This window comes from Drosophila pseudoobscura, chromosome X (assembly GCF_009870125.1).
Source record: "Drosophila pseudoobscura strain MV-25-SWS-2005 chromosome X, UCI_Dpse_MV25, whole genome shotgun sequence".
Lineage (NCBI taxonomy): Eukaryota > Metazoa > Arthropoda > Insecta > Diptera > Drosophilidae > Drosophila > Drosophila pseudoobscura.
Window position 1 is genome coordinate 39802082 of NC_046683.1, and position 14651 is coordinate 39816732.

Sequence of the window (14651 nt, forward strand, 5' to 3'; positions counted from 1 at the left end):
AAGTTTTGTTAATTATTCTGTAAGAATATATGTTCTTATTACAAGACGCATTTGAGGGTGCAATAATTTCAACAAAATTCATTTAATATAGTCTTTTGTTGCAAATAAAGCTTGTTGGTCTTGTACTCACTTTATGTTTAAGAGACTTATCATATCATCGACAGTTTTTTGTTCTGGTTTCCCTTGAGAACCCCTCTAATTGCTAAGGTTTGTTTAGCTTTTTTGTAAAAATACGATAATGATTCAGATGAAGAAACGTTTTGACCTGTGATTGTGATTGTTCACAGTGGTATCTTTATAATATCGTAAGGATTGAAGAAATTGTACACCGTTTTCTCAGAGAGCCTATATTTTTGGGATGCAGCTGGGATCGGCTACTGAGACGCAAAAATCATAAATTCCAGAGCACATTTACGGGCAATTGCAGATACATACATAGCTCTTTGGTTACTTTTATATCCGCAAGAAATGCTTATATCTGCACCATTATCTTCCCAGGAAAATAAATCTTTAAACATATCTATTCCATTAGTTGCTGGAATTCGTATTATTGTTGTTGTTGCTTCCAGCAAATTTTGAGATCTCCTTTTACGCATTCACATATGATATGTCTTGGATGCTTTCTGCTCCATTGCACAGAATTTACAGAATCTAGACATTATGTTGCAATCCAAAACACACGCAGATCTGTGTGTACTTGGAAGATGTCTTCTTTACTTATACTTTACTGACCTCAGGGACATATCAATCCCAAATGCAAACCAACCGATCGATCCCACATGCCCTAAAAGACGGAGTCAGAGACAGGAAGCACAGCTACTTTCATGGTGAACAGACATTAAACAACTACAAATATATATTCTAGGTGCGATTGACACAAATAAAAAAAAATAGCTAGCTTTCCCTAATATAGATGATGTCGATTATAAATTAGGCTATGGTTACTATTCGATCTATGGCTAACTTATGCGCTAAACTGATGATTGAGGAGCAGGTGCATGAGTTCTCTGTGGCGGATAGGAGTACCCTTGGACTAAGTGAGCAGCACGGTGAGGGCGTCAAGGAAGCGAGTGAGGTCGCTTTGCCGGAGCTGGACAACCGAAGGCTCGAAAAAGTCCTGCAGCAGGGTTGTCTTACTCTTCTGGGCTGCCTGTTCGAAGGCCTTGCCAAAGAAGTTCTTGGGCGAGTCTTCGCGAACGGGGGCAATGCCCACTAGCAGGCACATGCCCTGAGTGGCATCGAGCGGGCAGGTGGCGATCAGCGGTAGGTCCGGGGCAGCGCGTGCCCTGCTGGTGGCCACATGGCCACGAAGTATGAACTTCGCCAGCAAGCCCAGGGCGTACGGATAGGAGAAGAAGGCATGCTCCTCCTGCAGCACATAGTAGAAGAAGGAGCCGGCCGAGTGCACCTGGCGGGCCTCCAGGCTGCTCTGCACCTGCCTGAAGATGGCCGCGTGCAGCAGCTTGGCATTGTCGATGCCCGCCCCGAGGAGCTGCTTGTGCTGTCGGTTCAGGGCGTCGGAGGCCTCCATGAAGCAGTCCTCGGGCGTTTTGTGCTTCTTCACCGACTCCATGATGGCCAGCAGGGCGTAGACGTAGTCAGCGGCCGCGTAGCGGCTTCGGTAGCCATAGCTTAGAGTGAAAGTACCATAGACGATGTCGGGGATGTCGTATTTCTCGGCCAGCCGCTCCACCATTGAGTAAAACTCCTTGCGCAGCACCAGGTCCATGGAGCTGTATGTCTGCCGCGCATGCACCAGCGGCAGACCCATCTCCAGGAGCAGCTCGTGAAGACGTTTCTCACCGCGGAGCGTCCACAGCTTCAGCTGGCAGGAAGCGTAGCGGGAGTACCTGCAAGAGGAGTACGAGGTACCTGCATTAGGATCAGGAGACTCAACTCTCCTCCCTGGACCTACCTCATGGAGTCGGTCACCGGCCAGTGCCGGTACAGCACCAGATGCAGGTCGTTCTCGAAGCTGATCTTGGAAGCGCTCATTGTGTTCTGGTCGTTGGTCTTGTTCGTGAGGCGGGAGACGTGCGACTGGATCTGTTCCAGCTCTAGGGTGTAGGCCCCACTCTCGATCTTGCCCAGCAGCAGCTGCTCGCTGATGCCCACAATGGCCCACCAGAGCAGGTCCATGTTGTCCTTGGACAGCTTCCAGGCCAGCTCGAAGATCAGCAAAGCCGTGGACCGACCATAGTAGCTGAACTGCGTGTACTCGAACATGATTCGGTCGCGCTCCGACTCCCACTGGCGGCGGGCGCGCTGTCGAAGGATGCGCTGCTCGTGCCGCTCCAGGCGGGTTAGCTTGGGCCGCACTGCGGGGCGCTGCGCACTGTCCTCATCTCCGTCCGAGTCGCCAGCACCGCTGTCGTTGTGTACCTCCTCCTCGTCCTCCTCGTCGGACTGGTCCTGGTCGTCATCCTCCTCGTCAGAGTCGTGAAAAATGGTTTCGAATGCGGGAATGTTCTCCTCCAGAGCGGCATCGCCCAGAATGCATACCTGTCGATCGCTATATATGTTGCAGACGTCAAGCGGCCGATGGGCATCGCAAATAAAAAAGGTGACATCTTCCGCCGGCTGCAGCAGCTCAACGATGTCCACGCAGCCGCCGCAGTTGACCAGAAGCACGTACTTGACGTCGCCTTGGTGCTCGCCATAGGCACGCCGTAGACCCGTGATGCCCATGATGGGAACCACCGTGTAGAGCATGTGGTCATACTGGAAGAGAGCCTGCAGGATCTTGCTTGCGCAGATGGCGTCAATGTCGTAGTTGACGATGATGAGGATGCGCTTGCCCACTAAGTGCCTGTAGAAGTCATTCTTGAGATCTTGGATGAACATCTTTCCGCGTCCAGCAGCAAAAGCAACAAAAACTATCACGCAAATTGAATAGCAATCGTGGGCGATCCTTTTTTTCTGATTGCTGCGGCTGCTTTGGTTATGGGTATTGTTGTGGTTGCTGTGGCGGCTCCTAGTTAGCCGTAGTGTGCTGCATTTTGCGCGTTTCTTTCGTTTTGTTTGCACTTTTTGCGGGTTTGCAAAATGTCGCAGTGTGACCCACGACTAGTTCAAAAACGCGGGAAACAGCTGGCCAGCTAGGTGTGACCAGCCGTGCATACCGTTGGAATGCCACAGAATAGCCATTCGCATGTCACCCTCGCCTTTCTGCATTTTTCTGCCCACGCTAGATTATTTTGGAATATCTTCTCCACAACATGGCCAAGAACAACAAAAAGAAGGTGTTTGCACTGCGCCTCGTCTGCTCCCGCATGAACTTCCTTTACCAGGCGGCCCACCTTATGGCGGAGGGCAGCCACAACACCCTCGGCGCCTACTATGGGAAGCTCTGCCGCAATGTGGGCACCAAGGCCATAATGCACATGTAAGTGGCACCACAAATCCTAGCTAAGCCGCTCTTTCATTTCAATCTGATCTCTTTCTGATTAGGGCTCCGGCGCTGAAGCGAACTCTGTGCAAGCGCTGCTCCCTGCCGCTCATTCCCGGAGTCAATACGAGCCTGACTGTGCCTCAGAAAAAGGACCAAACAGCACCAGCAACAGACCCAAAGGCGTGCAAGAAGCGTCATCGCCGACAACGCAGAAAGAAGGGAGAGGTGGGAAAAGCTAAAGTCCAGCCAAAGGCAAGCACCGTGGACGAGCACACGCCGCTCCAACTAGAGTGCCCTCTCTGCCAGGGCCGTCGCCGCTTTGTTGTGGACAGTCAGCGCGAGTGCTGGATAGAGCAGCCGCAGGCCCTGGTCGAAGTGCTCGACATAGAAGCGGATGAGGAGAGACAACAGACGCAGGCACAGCCACAGCCACAATCACAAGCACAGTGATAAGACACAGCACACTTATCGCCGGCTTATCTCAGCCCCCTGGGCCTCGATAGCCATCCATCTGTACGATCGTTAGTCGGTCGCGCCATGCTGAGCTGTAGACACTTGATTGGTCGTTTTCTGGTGCGACGTCAGGCCAGCACGCAGGCTCGTCTTGCTAGTCCTGGCATTGTGGAGATCGACGAAGCTGACGGGCAGCGCCTGAAATACCCACAGGTCTGGTTGCGGGACAACTGCCAGTGCACGGAGTGTTTCCATGCGACGACGCGGGCACGCAAGAGCAACTGGGAGCGCGGACCACTCCACGTGGGCGCCCAGCGGGTGAGCTACGATGAGCAGTGCCAGCAGCTTCAAGTCCACTGGCAAGACGAGCACAAGAGCGTTTACGAGCTGCAGTGGCTGCGGGAGCGGGACTTCGGGGACGCGGCCAGACAAAAGTACTTGGACGAGGTCTACCGGCCGCCCGTGCAGCTCTGGGGCAAGACTCAGTTTGAGGAGGTACGCCGGGAGTTCCTTTACCAAAATGTGCTCGACCGGGACGACGTGCTGAAGGCGTGGCTGGAAGCCCTGGCTGTGCAGGGATTCGCTCTGCTCAAGGATGCGCCCGACGACGAAAATGTGGCCCGGCGCCTGGCAGAGAGGATTGGCTACATCAAACGCACCACCTACGGGTGAGTCCTGACCACCAGACATGCAAAATCTACTGATAATTTACTTTTCATACATCCCCTTCAATTCAGAGATGTCTTCGAGGTCAAGTCCAAGCCGAATGCGGGCAATTATGCCTACCTGATGGTGCCCCTGCCACTGCACACGGACATGCCCTACTACGAGTACAAGGCGGGCATCAACATCTTGCACACCCTCGTCCAGTCGGAGTCGGCGGGCGGGGCCAACACGCTCGTGGACGGCTTCCATGTGGCCGCCGAGATGCGGCGCCTCTATCCCCAGGAGTTCGAGGTCCTGCGCTCGGTGCCAGTCAACTGGTACGACATCGGACACGACGGGGACCAGGCCAGACCCTTCCACAGCCTGTGGCGGGCGCCTGTTGTCTGTTTGGATGTGGATGGCCAGGTGGTGCGCATCAATCAGAACACCACGAAGCGGGATAGCCGCTTTACGGTGCCCATTGAGCAGGCGGTGGCCTGGTACGAGGCCTACGACAGGTTCCTTCGTCTGGCCCACGACGAGATCGTTGAGTTCAAGACGCGACCCGGCGACGTGTTCGTGTTCAACAACCTGCGCATGCTCCATGGCCGCACCGCCTATGAGGACTCGCCCCAGAACAAGCGTCATCTGGTCGGCGCGTACGTAGACTGGGACATTATCTACTCCAAGCTAAGGACCCTGCGCTTCCCCCAGGCCCACGAATGATCCCCATCAACAGTACAGCCAGCGGTTGGGAAGAAGACTAAAATAGTTAACATTTTGTATTAAACTAGAACACAAAAATAAGATCATCTGTTTTCTTGGCGCCTGCAAAGAAGCCAAATGTATCAGAGCTCTACCGTCCGGCAGGATTAAAAAACGAGCTAATCACTATTAGATCGGAATCTGCAAAAAATTACGTGAGGCTGGTCCACCTCCGTGTGGTCGTTGTTTACCAGGCCTGGGAACTCGTAGTGCAGGACGTTGCGACCGTAGAAATTGTTGTGGCTACAGCGTTCCAGGATCGTCTTGAGCTCTAGCATACCGAAAATGATGCCGACAGCAATATAAACTGAATACCAAGATACATCAACGAATTCGAAGAAATTGCAGGATGGAGGAGGGGCCAGTGCCACTGGTACAGTCCTATCGACGCGAAATCACAATGAAGTCTCCTTAACACATTTAAACATCTTCGACGCAGTTGATTTTCACTGAAAGTACTCTGAAAAAATCCTTTATTTAACTGGTAAACCCTTCCATTCGAACAAAAATATATATTGGGGCCCCTGTTTAAACTTTAAACAGAGCTAGCAGCAGGTTGGCACATGCTGCGTTCACCAACACACCGACACGAATTCTGCCAGTCTGCTGCAGACCCGTTTAGACAGGCCTGCAAATCTTGAATTTTTTAAATTAATAAATGTAATGCAACACACAAAACATTACACAAAGAAAATACATTTTTTTTCGCGTGTTTGCTTCCTTCCTTGAAATTTTACTTCTTTTCAAGATCTAGTGGATGGCAGAGGCATTTGCAATGTTCTTTAAAATCAAATAAAAAATAAGAAATAAACTCTAATTTCATAAAATAAATGCTCATACAGATACAAAAACAAGTATTAAATAATGTGATATGCAATAGTCATTTACGTAACTAATAATGCTCGGAAATTGGGAAAAAAAATTGCAGAAAACGAATAGTAATTAGAAAATTTTTTAATTTCTTAAATATAATTAATATTGGAATAAATCGACATAAAAATGTATATACTCTCAGAAACAGGTCAATGATATTATTCGTGGTAAGACTAGAATAGAATATATAGATTAATAGATTTGTATTATCAAAGTAATATTGTTTTTTGACCAATTAAATGGAAGGAACCACTCCTTCCAGCTATATTTTCCAATAAAAACGGTGGAACAGCAGAAGGAATTGAATGAACAAATTAAACTCAATAAAATAGTTTATGTAAGTATTTCCGAACCAGATTTCATACATACATATATATGTATAAGTCATTTTCGTTTTCCTATCCCTCTGTTTTAATGGTTCTATTTACAGGTACGTAGCATTAATTTTATAGATGAAATAATTATAATATTTTTTAAATTTATATCGTTACAATTCGAATATGGTTTTATTATTCCAGATTGACTACCAGTTGTTAGTTGGGAACTAGCCACTGGCGTTCTACTGGTAACTAAGGTCGGAACAAGCTCCTGAGCAACTTCGTATTTCGGATCTGATTCGTCTGTTCGGCGTTGGAGGAATATGATTTCCGCTCATGGACATAGTGCAATTAACCCATTGCCGACCTGGTGGTATTAAAATACACTCCACGAAAATGCGGAAACTTAAAGAATTTTAGCGCAGTTCAGGTGAAAGATATCGTGGTTTGTTTTTTTGAGTAAAAGGAAGAACTTACAAACAGTAACATTTTTCCTGTTAAACTGAAGTTGCACATATTTTTTAATAAAGGGGGATTTAAGTGTGTTAAGTTCGTTTTTTTTCATCGGTATGTTTACGGTATATTATGAAAAAAAATACGGTATATTTCTGAGAGTCAGACCACTAACCATACAGTACATATCTACATTTAGTGGAAACCTTATTTTAAACCTTATTTTGTTGACCATTCAATAAAGATGACTACTTAAACCGAAACAGTCATATGGAAAATTGATTCATCCCCTGTATAAATTTATGAGTCCTTAGCTAACTAGCTAACTAATATTCAAACGAATATCAAAAACGAGGAATATGATAGAATTTGAATACAAAAAATTCGTCAGTAAATTTAGGGCATATTTTAAAAATGACACGGTATATTTCGGTATATTTCTGAGGGTATATTTGATCGATAAGTCCAATTTAATCGACTTATCGACTGAATGCAGCGTTTAATATATACATACATATATATTATATACAATTTATCCACAAGCCACACGCGTCCATCGGCAAAAGAATGCAACGTGCTGCCCCAGATCACATAATTCCAAGTGTTTGACCCAATGTGTGTGTGAGTTTGCAACAGCCAGAGAAAGAGGATAGAGAGAGAGAGTGCGCCGGAGCCAGAGACAGAGCTGGAGTTGCTGCTGAAGTTGGAGTGGAAGTGGCGCTGCAGCCAAATGATGCCCTACAATGTGCGCTCCGCCGGTGGCGGCAGCATCGGTGGCATTCTGCGCAAGACTGGAGCCGCTGCAGTTGCTCCCGGCGGAATGTCTGCGGGGGCCAGCAACGGCAACGGTGCGGCGACACTGGACGCACGCCAGCCGCCCCTGGAGCTGCTCGTCTTCGGCTACGCGTGCAAGATATTCCGGGATGACGAGAAGGCCCGCGAACTGGACCACGGCAAGCAGCTGATACCCTGGATGGGCGATGTAAATCTCAAGATAGACAGGTTAATAATTGGGGGTTGTCTAAGCGTTAATTGTACGAATATCAATACATACATCCCACAATCCCATACAATCCATCCACACACACAGACACACACATACACATGCACACGCGACCTATGCGTATCTATGGACTGGCTGACGACCCACTGCATACCCTACACTTTTGACAGAGTATGGCTTTGAATGGACTCGAACTGTGGACTGTATCTGTACTGTACTGTAGCACCTACCCACATACACTCCCCCCGCCAACATCCACACAGAAACACACACACATACACACCATTGTAATAACAGCTCTTTTCAGTGCTTCTCAAACTGTATCTCTTACCATACCAAAAAAAAAGAAAAACAAAACCATTATTGAATCTGTAATTCTTTGACCAATCTTAAATGTAAACCGATTAACTTTTTAGCCACCGGAGCGGTATGTATGAACGATCTCTAGCTATAAACCGATTTCTTAACCTCTCTACTATATTATATATATATATATAAACATATTATTTATATAATCGTGAATCGATGGAAAACAAATAATTTGATCGATTCTGAAAGATCTTCAAAAGGGCGGTTCGATCGCACTCGATTTGTTTCCCATAATTTTCGATTTTCTGCCGCGCCGCGTCCCTCTCGTCCTGGATCTCACTGATAATGTCTCTCTTTCTCTCTCTATCTTTCTCTCTCTCTCTCTTTGTCAATATCTTTCTGCTTGATCTCTTCTGGCACAAAACACACACCCATCCACACACACGCACTCATTTATATGTATATATATACGATATATATATATATATAGATACGACGTGCGTGGCGCTCTTTGCGATCTGGCCCCTTACGAAGCGCCACCTGGGGGCTACGGCAACCGCCTGGAATACCTTAGCGCCGAGGAGCAGCGCGCCGAGCAGCTGTGCGAGGAGGAGCGCTATCTATTCCTTTACAACAACGAGGAGGAGCTCCGTCTGCAGCAAGGTAAGTCTGCCCTGCCTAGAGTCTCGAAGGCGTCTTGTCTTATAAAACAAAAAAAATTTCATGTAGTATCAAAAAACCATTCGAGAATACCCGAAAAAGGTAAATTCAGACAAAAGCCAATCAAGATACCGAAACCCCACAAAAATATCCAAATATAGAAACAAATATAGAACCTAAGCCAGAAAAACCAATCCAAACTCGAATAAGAATATGAAAAGAGAGAGCATCCGTCGTTGCTGTTGCTGCTCCGCTGCCCGTCGCCCGCGCAGGTAAATACAAATTCCTTACAGTCTGACAGAATATAGCTTTCTTTCAGGTACCAGATCGCCGCCGCCGTCGCCATTGTAGGGCTCCTCATAACCATTGTGGGAAAACAACCGTAATTTTCCCACACTCAAGCCACTGTGTCTGTTCCGCTCTAGACCATGCTCTCCCGTCGTCGCACCGCGTTCTCTCTCTCTCTATCTCGCTCTCTCACGCCTCACGCCTTGACTCAGTCAGCAGGCTAAAAACGCGCTCTTGACGCTAGTCCTAGTCCCTCCTCTCACCCGCTTTAACGTTTCTCTCTGCCTTGTGTGCTTCTCTCCCTCTTGTTTCCGCGCAGAGGAGGACCTCAAGCGGCTGCAGCAGGAGACCTCCGGCGGAAACTACAGCCAGGTGGGCTTCCAGTACGATGGCCAGGGCGTTGCGTATTCTGCTGCTGGAGCTGCCTCTTCCACGACTGTGCCGCTCTCGCTCTCACCGGGGACCTCTGAGGAGAACGAACTGCCCTTTGTCCTGCCGCGCACGCTGCTCCTGGCCCTGCCTCCGGGAATGCAGGTGGTGAGTGTCCCGAATAACTGCTCCTTCCTATACGATTATATATTATAAATATGTAATCTTCTGCCACCAGCCCGAGACGATGAAGCAACATGCCATCATCGAGAAGACGGCCCGCTTTATAGCCACTCAGGGCGCCCAAATGGAGATCTTGATCAAGGCCAAGCAGGCAAACAATTCACAGTTTGACTTCCTGACGCAGGGCGGCCACTTGCAGCCCTACTACCGCCACCTCCTGGCAGCCATCAAGCAGGCCAAGTTCGCCCCCACGCCGGAGAGTGCCGCCAACGCCGAAGCAGAGCCCAGCTTCAGCTCTGGTCCGGAGAGCCATAGCCAGCGCACAGGCACCGGTACGAGCACGTCCGGCCAGGTGGTCATCATGGTGCCCACCATTAAGTACAAGCCTTCGGCCAACTGCGCCTACACGCAGCTCATCAGCAAGATCAAAGGCGTGCCCCTACAGACGGTGCTCGATGACGAGCTGAGCACCACCAACTCGCAGCATTCCGGAGGCACGGCATCGCCCACGCCCAGCTGCAGGTCGGAGGGCCACAGCCAGCAGGGAGAGTTCACTCCCGTCCTGATCCGCTACAATGGCAGCACCTTCACCCACGAGGCGGAGGAGACTGACTCTCCGGTGCCTGAGGAGGAGAGCGCCAATGATGCACCGCCACAAGTGGAGCTGCTGAAGAACACGAGTGCTCTGGCCCTCGCCCAGAACTATAGTTCGGAGAGCGAGGATGAGCCGGGGGAAGAGGAGCCGACTTCGACGCCGGCGTCTGGGAAGGAGAAAGAAAAAGAGGCTGAAAAGGAGCCGCCAGCACCCGAGCCGGTGCTAACCTTTCCCGTGCCTGAGGAGAGCCTCAGGACAATCATCGATAAGACGGCCACGTACGTGATCAAAAACGGACGCCAGTTTGAGGAAACGCTGCGCACGAAGAGCGTGGAGCGGTTCGGCTTCCTGCTGCCGCAGAACGAGTTCTATCCGTACTACCTGTACAAGGTCACCAACGACGTGGATGCCGCCTCCAAGGAGGAGAAGACGCGCAAGGCGGCCGCCGTGGCCGCAGCGCTCATGAGCAAGAAGGGACTTAGTTTTGGAGGAGCTGCAGCTGCGGCAGGGAACGCAGCAGATAAGGGTAAGTCCATTGGAGAAGAAAGTTTCCAGACTTTATATAGCACTGCTCCTTCTACAGCTCCCGTTTGCTTCTCCATACGCGGCCGCGACGATCATGGTCCGCTTCCGGCTGCTCTGGCCCAAGAGGCCAGCGACGAGGAGGAGATCAAGGCTGGCGGTGCGGCCGCGCCCAGTGCTGATCAGGTCCGAGGCATGCCGGACAGTGTGCAGCGTGCCATTAAGCAGGTGGAAACGCAGTTGCTGGCTAGAAGCCAGAGGGCCGCTCCCATCTCTCCGCAGAAGGATCTGCGTCAGGGTGAGTATTCACCAAGACGAGATATCCAGAAAAAGAAGGGGATTCATCGTTCCGTTCTATCTGCAGCAGAGGAGCGGGTTAAGGACAAACTGGCGCTGATTGCCCGCGACAAGCTGAACGGCATGGTCTCCAAGGAGAAGCAGCTGCAGCTGGAGAGGAAACGCAAGGCGATGGCCTTCCTTAATCAGATCAAGGGTAAGTGATACGAGTGCATAAACTGAATCCCCTCCAGCCGCTAATATCATCGTTGTGTTTCAGGTGCTTCAGGCGGTTCTGTGGCCAGTTCTGCTGTTCCCAGCTCGAAGTCCAATATCCTCGAAGAGGCCGGTGGCGATGCTGCGGGGGACAGCGACAACGAGTCCAATGAGTCCGTGCGCTCCATACCCATCACTTACTTCGGACCTGACGACGACGAAGATGAGGAGGAGCAGAAGCCGGAGAACGACCACCAGGACGACGAAGAGGAGGAGGAAGACGGCGGTGATCTGGAGAAATACAATCTGCTGAACGACGACAGCACGAATACTTTCACCAGCAAACCGCCGCCGCCCCCGCCACCAGTGCAGACCGCAGCTCCCCCTCCGAAACCGATTGTTTCCGTGGCTTCAGCGGCCGTTCTGCTATCGGACGATGACGATGTTCAACTGGTGCCCGCTGCCTCGCCAGCGCGCCCCGGCGCCTCCAAGGCCTCCCGCCATCGAAAGACCCACCGCAGGAGCAGGAGTCGCAGCAGCAGTTCCAGCAGTAGCGATTCTAGCCGCAGCTCCAGTCGGCGCAAGAAGCGCAGGGCCGTCGAGGAGGTGTCTGCCAGTGCCAGGAAAATGCGACGACGACGCAGTCAGAGTCGCACCTCTAACCGCAGCCAGTGCGTGCGTCAGAGCCAGACGCAAAGCCACCGCCAGAAACAGCGGAGCAGAAGCCGGCACAGGAGTCGCAGTCCCAGGCGGCGACGAAGCCCCAGCCAGAGCAGGAGCAGGTCAAGAAGCAGTCGCAGTCGTAGCTCCAGCAGCCGCAAAGAACGCAGGAATCGCCAGCACCGGGAAGAGTCGCGCCAGAACCAACGATGCTCGCCCAAGAAGAGCCACAAGCGACACAAGCGGCGACGGCGCAGCAGCTCCCCTTGACACCGATTCCCTTCAACTCGTTTTGTAGCTAACTTTTAATTCTATCAAAATATACATCGATTTTTTTGGAAAAATACAAAGACCCTCCTCTGTGGGTTGCGTTGCTCTTCTTTTCGGGATTTGATATAGTATGCATTTGCAGAGCTCCCCTTTGTCTGTAAAATTTTGATCATTTTGATCGAAAAAATGATTCTTAGCGAGCTGAACTTTATATAACCTTTGAATAGGTTTTCTAGATATGGTACTAGAATTACTTTACGTATGCTTGTAAACCTTTTCCTTGAATAACAATGTGCGACAATTATTTTGTACTTTTCACGAGACGGAAATTCGGTTGTGAGTACCCTCAAAATTTCGGCATTTGTAGCGCCAATATCTGAATCAATTGATGGGTTGGAAAGAAAATTGTGTCGATACGATGGCTGTACCTGAAGATACATACAGTCGAGGAAAAAAGTCAAAATACAGCACCAATTTTGCGATATTTCGGTGTTTCGCAATGAAAATTAATAAGCTTTGTATTCCATTATTAAGAACACTTACAGCTATCATTATTTAATAAACAAATAGATGATTTATACTAGGTTACTAGTTATATATACTAGTTACTAGGACAGAAGATAAAATGTTCACGGAAAAAAGTCTACATACAGCGTGGGAATTCCCTTTAATATTTCAAGACATAGGAGGTAAAAAGGGGAAATCGCCGACTATTTTGACGCCTAGCTTCGTTGCCTATCAAGTGTGTGTATTGGGTCTTATTGTTACTCTTTTTTTGGAAAAAAAAAAATGGAAAAAAGGTTTGGTTGAAACCATGCCGCCAACGAAAAAGTTCTTCCCATTTCTTAATGTGTCTTCAGATTTATCGATTTTGTATGATATTATGTTTTTATACCCGATACTCAAGGAGTTTAGGGGTTTATTGGATAGAAGGTACAATTGAAATTGCAGTGGTTACGCAACGCCTTCCACGCGCCTACTGACTGAGTATCGCGTATAAATGTAGATTCGCTGCCGCAGCTGCGACTCACAACTTTCCCGCTCGTGTTGTAATGTACATACTATGTCCCCATTTGTTCAAAGAATGTCCAAACACACAGATTTTGTAAATCAACGCCATTTTTTGTTTGTTAATAGTTTATAGTGAGAGCACAATAAGGTCGTAAGGTAGGCCCATAGGTCTAAGAGTTATCAGTAGCGGTGTCTCTTTCTGTTACCTGGTGAATCCCCCTCTCTGGGGGTGAATCCCTCACGTGCACAGATTGCTCTTCCCCTCTATCTGACGCACGCAGCTCTCAGTGGAGCCATAAAAGAACGTTTGCCTCTGAAGCGGCAGTTCAGTCCGCCGTGAAAGCTCTCGCCATGATGTCTGTCAGCTGGAACCAACTCTGCCTCAGCCTGCTGCTGATCGTTTGCAGCCTTCTAGCCCTTACTACTGCCCAGCCGCCCATCAGTAAGCTCCCCCTGTTTCTTTCTCCCCTCACACCCACAAACACGCACTTACCTTACTCAACACACTCTTTTAGCGCCACGCAAGTGCCCCGCGAACGAGTCGTACCTCCCGTGCGGCCCCAGCTGCCAGACGGAGTGCTCAACTCTGGGCCAGCCCTGCCTTATCCGGCACATCCGCTGCCCCGATGGATGCTACTGCAACGAGGGCTATGCCCGCAACTCACGTGGCGCCTGCATACCCCAGGGACAGTGTCGCAAGTAAAGGTATTCCACAAAAAGGGAGGGCATCTAGGTACATATAAATAAAACCCCTCTGGGATGATGATTCATGACACTGATAAACAGCTGTTTTTTCTGATTGTTTTGGATCTTATTGTTCGCTTGATAATGGGACAGCGCGACTGCGGGATCTGGTTTTGGTTTCAGTTTCTGGTTTATAATTTACGTATTTGTCTTGTTTTTTGTTTGCTAATTAAGCGCAGTGCTGTTTAGTCTGTAAAACTGTTTCAACTGTGAAACTGTTCTGCTAAAAGGTGCTACCTCAAACTGCGACTGCTCTCTGGAAAAGCAATGGCAAAGAGGCATAGCGGAAGAATTTGTTGCTGTGGTTTTTTTTTGCTAACTAGGCGCAGGTGCTGTTTAAACAGAACACCTCAAACTGCGGTTGATCAAGGTGTTGTTCCATGGGAGAGCAGAGAGAGAGGGAGAGAAAGCTTTAAGCTTCTGTTGAGCCAACAACAAAATACAAGTGAAAAACAGCTGATCTTTAAAGACCTGTTCTAGCAAAACTATGATATTAAAAACAAATTATTTGGATTTTTAGAGGCTGTTGTCTGGCTCCCGGTAATCGAACAGTGCGTTCCAAGCTGATAAATATCGCCTGGTTGAATGCTTTAAGCTGTCGTCGGACCAATTTTTAAGTCCGCAAAAAATCAAAAATCACTGCCATAA

General features: G+C 49.2%; 5 protein-coding genes across 8 annotated transcripts; 4 read left to right on the forward strand and 1 right to left on the reverse strand.

The window, feature by feature from the left end:
- Positions 1–800: 800 nt before the first annotated feature.
- Cdc45 (cell division cycle protein 45) lies at positions 801–3092 on the reverse strand. Its single transcript, XM_001355439.4, has 2 exons — positions 1916–3092; positions 801–1850 (listed from the first exon to the last, which is right to left on the reverse strand). Exons 1-2 carry the CDS (start codon positions 2842–2844, stop codon positions 1034–1036), a joined length of 1746 nt encoding a protein of 581 aa, XP_001355475.3. The 5' UTR covers positions 2845–3092; the 3' UTR covers positions 801–1033.
- Positions 3093–3138: 46 nt separating this feature from the next.
- Rpp21 (ribonuclease P protein subunit Rpp21) lies at positions 3139–3872 on the forward strand. Its single transcript, XM_002133602.3, has 2 exons — positions 3139–3385; positions 3451–3872. The coding sequence occupies exons 1-2, from the start codon at positions 3219–3221 to the stop codon at positions 3839–3841; spliced, it is 558 nt and encodes a 185-aa protein (XP_002133638.2). The 5' UTR covers positions 3139–3218; the 3' UTR covers positions 3842–3872.
- Positions 3873–3892: 20 nt separating this feature from the next.
- LOC6902106 (gamma-butyrobetaine dioxygenase) lies at positions 3893–5296 on the forward strand. The gene is made up of 2 exons (XM_002133601.3): positions 3893–4512; positions 4582–5296. The coding sequence occupies exons 1-2, from the start codon at positions 3929–3931 to the stop codon at positions 5213–5215; spliced, it is 1218 nt and encodes a 405-aa protein (XP_002133637.1). The 5' UTR covers positions 3893–3928; the 3' UTR covers positions 5216–5296.
- Positions 5297–7344: 2048 nt separating this feature from the next.
- Positions 7345–12324, forward strand: su(w[a]) (suppressor of white-apricot). 4 transcript variants are annotated; one of them, XM_001355437.4, is made up of 7 exons: positions 7348–7899; positions 8700–8872; positions 9477–9694; positions 9765–10830; positions 10888–11124; positions 11191–11319; positions 11383–12324. In XM_001355437.4, the coding sequence occupies exons 1-7, from the start codon at positions 7628–7630 to the stop codon at positions 12246–12248; spliced, it is 2961 nt and encodes a 986-aa protein (XP_001355473.3). In that variant the 5' UTR covers positions 7348–7627; the 3' UTR covers positions 12249–12324. The 4 variants fall into 4 exon arrangements, 3 of the variants coding, with proteins under 3 accessions (XP_015041166.1, XP_001355473.3, XP_015041165.2); XM_015185679.2 differs by having other exon boundaries at positions 11194–11319; XR_004469912.1 differs by lacking the exons at positions 9765–10830; positions 10888–11124; positions 11191–11319; positions 11383–12324 and adding an exon at positions 8939–9141 and having other exon boundaries at positions 7345–7899; positions 9477–9575.
- Positions 12325–13566: 1242 nt separating this feature from the next.
- On the forward strand, positions 13567–14042 carry LOC6902105 (chymotrypsin-elastase inhibitor ixodidin). The gene is made up of 2 exons (XM_002133600.3): positions 13567–13701; positions 13775–14042. The coding sequence occupies exons 1-2, from the start codon at positions 13611–13613 to the stop codon at positions 13960–13962; spliced, it is 279 nt and encodes a 92-aa protein (XP_002133636.2). The 5' UTR covers positions 13567–13610; the 3' UTR covers positions 13963–14042.
- The last annotated feature ends 609 nt before the right edge of the window (positions 14043–14651 follow it).